Source organism: Anastrepha ludens, chromosome 5 (assembly GCF_028408465.1).
Source record: "Anastrepha ludens isolate Willacy chromosome 5, idAnaLude1.1, whole genome shotgun sequence".
Taxonomy (NCBI): domain Eukaryota; kingdom Metazoa; phylum Arthropoda; class Insecta; order Diptera; family Tephritidae; genus Anastrepha; species Anastrepha ludens.
This window is the reverse complement of record NC_071501.1, coordinates 4,575,953-4,587,032: the sequence shown is the minus strand read 5'-3', so window position 1 is coordinate 4,587,032 and position 11,080 is coordinate 4,575,953. Positions and strand designations below refer to the sequence as shown.

At 37.5% G+C, this 11,080-nt stretch overlaps 1 protein-coding gene across 1 annotated transcript in view; it reads left to right on the top strand.

Moving 5' to 3' along the window:
* LOC128863683 (A disintegrin and metalloproteinase with thrombospondin motifs 7-like) overlaps positions 1 to 11,080 on the top strand; it is a 61,589-nt gene continuing 50,509 nt past the window's right edge. The window contains exons 1-3 of the mRNA XM_054102961.1: positions 1 to 114; positions 4,031 to 4,414; positions 5,564 to 5,936. Of these exons, the coding sequence (XP_053958936.1) occupies positions 68 to 114; positions 4,031 to 4,414; positions 5,564 to 5,936 (804 nt within the window). The 5' untranslated portion in view covers positions 1 to 67. The remainder of the gene's footprint in view (positions 115 to 4,030; positions 4,415 to 5,563; positions 5,937 to 11,080) is intronic.

The following is an 11,080-nucleotide window of genomic DNA, read 5'->3' as shown; positions in this document are numbered from 1 at the left end:
TTATTTTTTAAGTTGGAAAAAGAAAAAAAACCATTGAGTATATAAGTTTGCTAAATTCCGAGCTAAAATGTCTTATCAATTTGGCAAAGAAATGTTGCGAATAAAATTAATAAGGTTTGTTTTGCATTTGATTACTGTGGGCGTTACCTAACTTGCTTCATATATTGGTGCATGTGTGTACGCACATACATATCGAAGCCTTTCATTAATTAAAACAAAATATATTTGAATTGGAGTTTCATACATAAGTGGGAAGAAGTATACATTCAGTTTGATTTTATTTTATTTCGTTCAATAATATAAATCAACTGATCTGCAATGATTTACTTGATATGAACAATACTAAAAGTTATAAATCATTTTCTAAATTTAGAAAGCTAGCGAATTGGCAACGGTGAAAAACTAAAATAAGTACCCAAAAAGTTCATAGACGGTTGTGGTTTATTGCTTTCGAATTAGCGAAATTTATCTAAAACTAACAATACTAATTAAACGTTTAAAGAGATAAAAGAAAATTGTTAACGACTATCAACAAGTGAATGAGGGAGTGAGGAGGGGGTGGATTGCCTTCCTCTGACAAAGAGAACAATGAACTCTTTTTTGTAAATAAATACAAGTACATATAATGTGGATGAAAAACAATTCAATATGCGAAAGTGAATTTGGGAGCGGTCAGAATGTTGTCATCGATTGGTGGAATTATAACACAAAAAGTTGTCACCAATTTCCGCGAAACGGGCAAATGATTGGATTTAGGTGATTGCAACAAAAGTTAATTGAATAAAAATGAAAATAAAAGCATTTATTGCCTCTATAAAAGGGCTTTGTCGGATTTTTGCGTTGTTTTTTTTTGTTTTGATTGATTTTGCGACTAGTTAATTTAATTTATTGCTATGATTTTAGAATGTGTGAATTGCACATAATGGATTTATTACCTTTTAAGTAAGTAAAGTAAAATAGAGCATGTAAAAAAAACTGGAGCATGTAATAAATAGTTATCATAATTAATAGGAACTATTAGGAACGCATGTGGAAGTGTTTTTATTTTATATGTTTATTTATAAGATCAGAGGGTTGCTTTTTATATTTCTGGGCTGACCCTTCTATTTAAAAGATTGATATATTTTACCGTTATCGCACTGAAAATGTTTTGCTGTGTGAGCCATATTATTGTTGTTTACAGTGGCTTTAAAAATCACCTCGGCAAAAAATCGAATTAAACGGTGAACATTTACGTGCCATTACTTTTTAGAATCTTCGACGTGCATTAACAAGACAAATTTGCACCGATGAACTAAAATCTTTAAATAGATAGATAGATAGAAAAATAGATTCATTGTTTCAGAAAAAAATTTACAAAACTATTTATAATATTTTTTTACTTAATTTAAATGAACATACGGCAGCGACTTTAAAATTTTTCTGGCGGAAAAATTAGGTAGATACGTACTAGGTGTGTTCAAAAAGTATAGCGAATTTTGTGTTTTTTCAAAAATTATTTATTTATTCATAAATATCTATTTCGTACCCTTCAAAGTAATCCCCATGAGAGATTGTGCACTTGTGCCAACGTTTTTTCCAATCTTCGAAGCACTTCAAAAAATCATTTTTTTTAAATCTTGTTCAGCTCCTCTTTCGATGCCGTCTTTATCTCGTCAATCGTAGCGCAGCGTCGTCCTTTCATGGGCCTCTTCAGTTTCGGGAACAAGAAAAAGTCACAGGGGGCCAGATCTGGGGAATAGGGTGGCTGTAGCATTATTAGTGTGTGGTTTTTGGCCAAAAAGTCGCGCACAAGGAACGATGTGTGAGTAGGGGCGTTATCGTGATGCAAGAGTCAATTTTTGTTCTTCCACAAATCCGGGATTTTATTGTAAAGGCCATTAAGTATAATGCAATTAGATTTGGCTTTAAAAATCCATGAAATTTTAAATTTTTCTACGCCATCGTTAAAATAACTTGACCTACACTATAGTCCATTTCTTTGTAAACTGTCCGTGCGGTTTGGTGCTCCATTCCACATTGTCTGCCTGTTAGTAGTGTTAATAAAATTCAGAAATATTTAGCTCGCTTTTTTTCTACCCACTTGCTTTTTTCTAACCCCGTTTCGTCACATTTTAAATTATTAGACAATCCTATTTAAAGCCTTGGCCTAGAAAACATTTCTTTTTAAAACTATTTCTGTTAGTAGGCGTGGGAGCTGTTTCCCTGGCCGTTTCCGTGCTCGCTGTTCGCTTACCGACGTATTCTGGGCAGGCCGTCTAAAATCAGTTGTTGTGCCAGGAAATATAATATCAATGCTGAGCAAGATCGTTGTTGAGTTATAATCTTTTAGAAATTTTTTTATATTGTTGCGCAACTAAGCTCTCGCTCTTTTTTTGATGAAAATACAACTTTATTCTGAAAAAAAAATGGTTGCAAGAAAGTATTGCCCATCGCTGGCTACTACTTCTTCCCATCTTTCTTTCTGGTAGATCTCGTATACCGTCGCGGTAAAACTGTTCATCTTTTGAGGCTATCCACGGATCAAGCCATTTTTTTATGTCTTCATATGAATGGAACTGCTGGTCAGCTATACCATGTGCCATGGATCGGACCAGGTGGTAATCGGACGGCTCAATATCTGGAAAATATGGCGGGTGGGGTAGGATCTCCCATTTCAGTGTTTCCAGGTAGGCTTTAACGGGCTTGGCAACGTGAATCCGAGCGTTGTCATGCTGTAGAATCTACGCGTATTGTGGCCGCTTCTCGCGCAGTGCTCGGCTCAATCGCATCAATTGAAGTCGATACCGATTCCCAGTGATGTTTTCCCTTGGTTTTAACAGTTCATAATAAATAACACCAACTTGGTACCACCAAATACATAGCATAACCTTCGCAGCGTGAATATTCACGCTGAGGGGACCCCATGACTTTTTTTCTTTGGATTGCTGTAATGAATCCATTTTTCATCGTCACGATGCGATGAAGAAAACCCTTCCTTTTTTGCCGCTGGAGCAGTTGTTCACAGGCGAAAAAACAACGTTCAACATCCCTTGGTTTTAAAGCATAAGGAACCCAAGTCCTCTGTTTCTGAATCATTCCCAAAGCATGCAACCGCTTGGAAATGGATGGGCGGGTAATTCTTGATGCTGAAGCAAGCTCTTCTTGCATTTGACACGGATCCTCATTGATTAATTCCTCCAATTAAGCGTCTTCGAACGTTTTTGGCCTTCCTTCACGCGGACGGTCGTCAACATTAAAATCACCATCTTTGAAGCGACGGAACCAATCCCGGCACGTTGTTTCACTTAAAGCAGTATCTCCATAAACTTTTTGGAGCTCTCGATGCGCTTCAGATGCCGTTTTTTTTGGAATGAAAGAGGAAAATCAACACTTCCATCATCTATTGACAAACAGCGGGAACTTAGTTGCGCACCAATAACAGTTTTATTAAATTAGAAAATAGGAGATAAAAAGCTTATTTCGGATTGCCCTGCTAAGCTGTGTAAGTTCAAAAAGTGGCAAGTTCGTTAGTTGAACTTACTTAATTGGGCCTTGACTCCTGTTTGTGGCAAGGGTATATATCTCTCCCTGCATTAATTAGAAGCACTCGCCTTTTTAATAGTACACCCGAATACCTTCACCAGCTCTTTTATTACCTCTGATAACCGATAAGTAATGTCCACACGAACTGGATTTTTAAAATGGATTTCTATAAAGTTACTCACTGTTTATTCAAACGGGGCATGCCTTTCAACGTGCCGATTTCATCTTTTTTTTGGGCAGATATGAATACGAAGTTTGAAAATATTAAAATATTGCATACTTGCTTCTTCATACCCTTGACAGATCGCGTGAATTATCTTGCATATACATGATTAGGGACGTATTATCGCGTTGCAAAAAAACATTTTATGTCGGAATGACCATTAATTTTATTTTATATTATTCAAATTATTTAATCATTTAAACTATATATCCTTTAAAAATACTACGTGCGAAAGGAACTATACTCAAATATGTACATACTATATTTCTCTCTTACTATTAGTTTAAAGCTGCAGCTTTTAGTGCTTTCACTGGCATTCACGAACTTTTCTCATGCTGCCGAGCTTTCGACTACACTAAATATTTATGAGTCGACAACCGCCAATGCTGTCGAAATTATCAATACTCCTAGTACTAACGACAAATTGGAAAGCTTAAGAGAAAGTTCCACTGAAATGAATGATAATGATTATGACGAAGATAATGATGAATATGATGACGATGACAACGACAATGATGCGATGGGAGAAAGAGCGAAACATTCGCGTCAAAAACATATCAGCATTATAAAGCGAGTGGGCACAACTTATGTCTGGGATCGCTGGGAAAAGTGGACCAAGTGCAGTAATTCTTGTGTGCAAATTCGTCGAAGAAAATGTATTGAGCGGTAAGTGGCGTATGAAATTGTAAATGACGACACAGCGTCAAACTTAAGCTGAAAATCAAATAAAGCCCATTTCCATGCGAGTAAAACATATTTCTTCTTCTTCTATTAAGCTCAGTGCCCTCGCCTTCCCTTGATTTAGGTTAACATAAAATTCAAGGTTTATGACCCAACTTCCTAAAACTAATTTCACATTTGGAGGCGCATTTATGGGGTGGGGAAGATATTATTTCTTTTATCCATTCATTCTTCTGCTATATTTACGAGAAAGTATACGGCTTAAAAACAATTGACTGTTAAACTCCGCCGATAGTACTTAGAAGTATTCTGCATTTTGAAACAGTGTACACTTAGAGATCGTTTTCGATCCCAATTAACTAAATTATTGAACTTTCATTGTGATGGGATATTTCTTAGGGCAACGTCTGGCCACGTTTGGATAGGAGGCGTTCGAGGGATATTCTGGGGATGACAAAATCTCATCTCTCAAATTTCGTGGGCATACTCACGGGGCACTGTCCGCGAGGTATACATGCCGTGAGACTCGTATTTACTTCCAGTCCTTTTTGTGTCAGCTGTATGGAGGATGAGGTGGAATCATCTCAGCACCTGCTCCTTAGCTGCTCAGCTTTCGCGGGACTTAGATTCAATCATCTTGGTTCTCACTTCTTTTCTGCGCCTGCTGATATAGCAGGTGTTGATAACAAAAATCTGATGAACTTCATCAGCAGAATAAAGAGGTTAACACAACCGCAGACTAGTCACCGTTCGTAGTCCACAAACACTCAACATGCCCATCTCTCTCTCTTTCTCCCCTTTTTCCTACACCAAACTTCTTTCCCTACTCCCTGGGCAACCATCACTACCTAACCTAACCTAACCTAGGGAAACAATAGCTCAAAGTCATCATCAGTAGGCAGAGGGGAGCTAATCGAGAACAACTCGTAATTATTTAAATTAGTAATAAAATTAGTTGAAATGCTTCCCTAATTGCAGACCCGAACACTAGACCTCAAGCATTTACACAACTTTTATCTGTTAGCGAATTCTTTGCCCATTACAATCTTTAAAATAACTTTTTACTTCTTCAAGAATAGTGAGCACTTATTTATTTATCAATACTAATGCTATTTGTTACCTCTCCACCTTTAGTACACTGACTTCTCTCGATGACACTCCAATTGATCGTGAGTTCTATCCAGAGCCCAATAGTCGCATCGGTTGTTTTGGTATAATAAAACGTTATCGCCACTGCAAGGACGAGAAATGCAAAACAAATAAGAAGAGACAGCGCGATGAACAATGTGCCTCCTTCAATAGGATACCATATAGAGGAAAATTCTACAATTGGCTTGGTTATGAAAAGGAACACAACGAATGTGAGCTCTTTTGTCGGCCAAGTGGTTCGGGTATGTTCGTGAGCATGAATCAATCGGTCACTGATGGCACAACTTGTGGCAGACCGGCAGTTTATTATACGCACTATTATCGACGAAGAGCGGTATGTGTGGAGGGTATTTGCCGGGTGAGTAGCGTGAAGTGTTAAGAAATTCTTATTTAGCCTGTTTTAGCAAGCACGGAGAGAAATCATTTTTTAAAAGAAAAAAATGTTTTTTAATTTTTTTATTTAAAAAAATCAACATATTGTAAATTTTGTAAAACTGTTTCAACTGTATAATATCCACATATTCTTTTTATGCGCCCTACTGTAGGTAGGTTACATGGCAAGAGTAGCCAGGTACACTACAAGTAGCACTTACGTGCCGTTTTGATACCATAATGTGGACCACTACCTGCGAAAAAATTTAGGGAAGAGAAAACCATCTACACCCATCCACTGTTGTTGATGTAGTGAAGGAGAGAAAAGGGATCTAGGCAGGAGAATTTCTTCAAGCCATCCCCAAGGTTAGGTTAGGTTATGGTGGCAGTCGGTCTGCAAGACCAACTCACTTAGACCTTGCAGGTCCGTTGTGATACCACTGTGCTACACGAGAACCTCATTTATCTCCCTTCGTGGAACCATTTTGTGGCTCTTATGAAACGTAGTATTGATGCCAACACCACGCCAGACAGTTCTGTAAGAGAATTAAAAAAGTATTTACCTAGACAACCTGCTCTGAATTTAACTAGGGCTGCTCGACTGTTTCTTCCTCTTCCTCATCTCTGCAACTTCTGCTATATTCATGGGAGAAAACTCCTAGTCTCGAGGAATGCCTGCCAAATAGCCAGTGACCGGTTAAACAAGTCACGGCCTTCGAAGTATTGTCTCTTGAGAGACTAAGCAATTTCTTTGTTTTTTTCTTGTTTATTTGCGGTCATAGTAGCCTAGCTGTTAGACACATATCTTCATTTCTCCATGACCTATTGGCTTCTTGGATAATGTGGTTTTTTATTATTAGTTTACTCGTGGTCATGGGTATTCCAATGGTACTTTTATCACTGAGCAGTTGGAGAGCAGTACCTTTTCTGGCTAGCTCATCAGCTTTACAGTTTCCCTCAATATCACTATGTCCCGGAACCCAAATAAGGCTGAATACGTCACTAATATCATTTAGAGCTGCCCGGTATTCCTGTGCAACCTTCGATCTTAGTAAAGCCGCATTCATTGATTTGATGGCCGCTTGGCTAGCCGAGAATATACCTATTTATAATCGTTTTTGTTACGGCGTGCGTATTTAGATATGTAGCCACTTCTTTTATAGCTAATTCCTCTGCCTGATAGGCGCTGCAGTAGTCTAGTAGTCGAACGAGTAGTTCCAGTCCTAATTCCTTCGAAAAAACTCCATAGCCAACCTTATCGTCTAGCTTGGAACCATCTGTATACAATGTGTATGCCACTCCCTTCTTGACGGTATACTCGCCTTGAAGAGCCGTTCAAAGCTGAGTCTAGGAATAGAGTAGTCTATTTCTTGTTTGTGACTATTCAGAGAGTGCAAAATAGAAGCGCCATACTTTTGAGTCTAAGCGCCGCGGCGGCCACGTATTTCCCTACCAGATTTAGGGCAGGTAAATTCATTAGCACTTCCAGCGCTTTGTTTGGGGTAGTCCTTAAAGCGCCAGAGATGCATAAAAAAGCTGTTTTTTGGACCTTACTCATGATTTTAGCGTAAGTCCCCTTTTGAGCAGATGGCCACCATAGAAGCATTCCATACATTAATATTGGCCTAACTACAGAAGTATAGAACCAGTGCGCAATACGAGGTGTTAGTCCCCTTTTGATATCGACCGCTTTTTTGCAAGTATATAATGCAACGTTGGCCTTCTTTACTCTTTCCTCAATATTAGATTTCCACGTGAGTTTCCTGTCTAATTTGAGTTCTAGGTACTTGACATTCCCTTTCAAAGGAATCTCCACACCCTTAAAAATTAGCGGGGAGATTATAAAGCCTATGTTTCTTTGTGAAGAGAATTATATCAGTTTTTGAGGGGTTTATATCGAGTCCCGTGCTCTCAGTCCAGCTTCTAATTGTGGCCATGTTAGAGCGCAGAATATCCATAAGGGTGTTAGGCTATTTGCCATCCCCAAAGAAACTGTGTAGTTTCCCTTTAACAACGGTCAATGGGACACCGATGTTTGAGAAGGGGACAACTGAAACCGGTTCTGTCGACCCCTTCCTGGCAAGCTCATCGGCAATTCATTTCCCTCTATATCCCTGTGCTCAGGAACCCAGATAAGGGAAATGTTTCCTGCACGTTCGAGACGTTTGAGTTCCTCCTTACAGGAGTTAACCAGAAGAGAGCTACAATACGGCGACGACAGGGCCTTGATCGCAGCTTTAATATTGAAAAAAATCTTAATGTCTCCCTCCCAACAGCGATCCCTAAGCATTTTGCATGTTTGCAGGATTACGAAGGCGCCCAACTGTAATCTATGATACATTTTATTTATCGAGTTTTAACAATCAAAATATAAAATAATTTTTAAATTTGATTTTTACTTTTTTCACTCAAGAATAATACTCAATATCAATTTAAGGAAAATAATGAAAATTTGTTTCTGGAATAGAAGCTGTCATGTTGAGAATGAATTATGATGAATAAAAAAATTCAAATTGTTAAGGTTTTTGTACAAGTCAAGTATTTATACAATTTTTTTCGTCTTAGGAAATTTTATCCTCCACTAACAGAGCCAGCAATCCGCTTGAGGGTAATTTTTTTAATTTGCGTATTATACGCTTGTGGATGGCTAAAAATGCATAGTATATTAGTTTTTAAACAAATTTGCAGAACAGTTGCCATACAATTTTTGTCGTAAATTTATGGCTTTATCAAGCAGCTATTTTAACTGTCAGGGCTCGTCTAAAATTTTATGGACATAACATGTAACTAAAAATAGAAAGAAAAGGGTCCCTTAAATTAATGTTTAAAAACAAGTGGACATTTTCGGTTATTTTTTTTAATAACCTTTAAAATCGAGTATCTCGAGAACAGTTAAGTTTTCGACATCACATCATATAATCAAATTAATCAAAAATTACCTAAATAATAATGTTATTAAGCATGTGTAAATGCGTTTGAAATGCTAGTGCAGATTTCGGCTGGCTATTCCCCCGTGACGTGGTAGCCTCACATAATTTTTTTCACTATAGTTAAAGAGCAAACCTCGTTCTCATGACAGTCGGTTCTACGTTACCGGAACGACCCGGATTGCTATCCGGCCAGGGGAATATTTATGCTGCTACAACAACAAAAACAACAACAATCCAACCTTGTAATTCTATCAGCCTTGTGAAAGCTGTGCTGATTTTTTTCATATATCACCAACACAATCTCAGTTTCTTCGTAAACAAACCGCTGTCAAGACACTGGTGACGTTAACCAATCAGCTGATTCTTTCAAATTCGCTGAGAGCCGGTTAACAGTCTTATATTGCAGTCTGATAACGCGTCATAACAAATAGAATAGCGGCACATTTTTATCTGAAGCGTTTAATTTTCTATAAATCGTGCTTTTTAGTTGTGGTACTATTGAGGTAAATGTGCGTCATGATCATCATTATTCCTGAGTGAAAAAATAAAAATCACATAATTATAATTTTTCTTAAAAATACTAAAATCCGGCGCCGGTTAACACGAGAAAGAAACGACTGGCGCGCTTTGTTAAACTCGGCCAAAATCGCGTAAGCGGTTATCGCGCCAATTAAGAAGAAGAAGAATTAATTATTCATAAAAAATTAATTTTTCATAAAAAAAAAAAAATTACGAAAATAATTATTGTTTTTAGTCAAAAAGGAAAAAAATCAGTAAAAAGTTTTTAATTATGCTCAGAAAATTAAAAATCGCATAATGATGTTGATTAATATTTTTTAACTTATACGATCACAGCCCCTTGTTCTTAGTTTTTACAGTATAATAATGGAAACTCACTACAAATAATGGTATCTAAATGCCCCATTCAATAAGTTTTCTTCACTTAAATGATTTTTTTAACAATTTCTAATTTAATATGCACCTTTTTTCTTCTCTACCTACTTCCTTAACTTTATCGTGTTCTTACAAGCACTGATCGTTACAGCAAAAATTGAACTTTTCCATTGCTTGACCTGCCTGCACGGCTGTTATTCTACAGTTGATGAGTTTTCTTGATAAGAATGAAATCACATAGATTACACTCGCACTGTAATCAATACGTAAATGATTATTACACGTAATAATGCAGCCTTTTATCAGCTAATACTCATATAATAAAAGTCGTGCCTTATTGTTGCATAAGTCGCATTGGTCAAACGGCTGAGCTTCGATCGCTTTGATGGCTTTGATGATCGCTCAATTCTTCTACGTTAGTAGATTAAAGTGTAAAAGTTGCATGGAAAAATTACACACTTGATTAAATTTGATTGAATTGTTGATCAGCTGGTTGGTCGTTCATGTTCGTGTGCACTGTTAATGCACTGCGCGAGTGCATCATCATGGTCATCATTATGAGAGTGTCTCAAGCGACACACAGTCATTGTGGCTTTTGACGGCTTTGACCGTTGCGCATGGTCACAAAGTTATCACGATCCGCTTAGCTCATTTGCGCAACGATTATCTCTAATTTGTTAAAATGTGCATTACCGTGTTCGTTGTGTGGACATGATGGCTCTGATAAGCAATTGGCCGTTGGTGTAGTTGATCACGCCGTGGCTGCTACGGCCACTGGCCATTCTTGGGGCTACAAAACTGTGCAGCCGCCGTTGCGTCTGAGAAGCATGTAAAATTTCTTGTTGTTTTTGCTATGAAAAGGTTTTTGTTTCTATTTGGTAGCATTTTGGCCAATTGGCAGCCAGCTGCTTTGCCGCTCATTTGTTTGATGATGCAGATCTCGTGCTTCAACCGGCAACTAGCTGCTATTTAAGGCATTTAACAAGATCACCTTTCGGTTGTTTTTTCTTCTCCCTTTAGAAGCTGTGAAGGTGGTGAAAATACATACATGCATACATATAATATACATACTTTTTTCATTTCTTCAACAACTCTTTAGTTTAAGTTGTTATGATTTACTCTTTACAGTTTTGAACTTTGATCTCATTGTCACGTGCGAACGCGTCGCTTAAGGTGTGAGGCTGCGAGTGGTTTTTAGCATGAGTTAATATTTTTTAATGGGTTCGGATTTATTACACAAAAATATGATTAATTTTTAGGCTTGATTAGGGCTCAAAATTACTCTTATAAAAAACTTTATAGCATA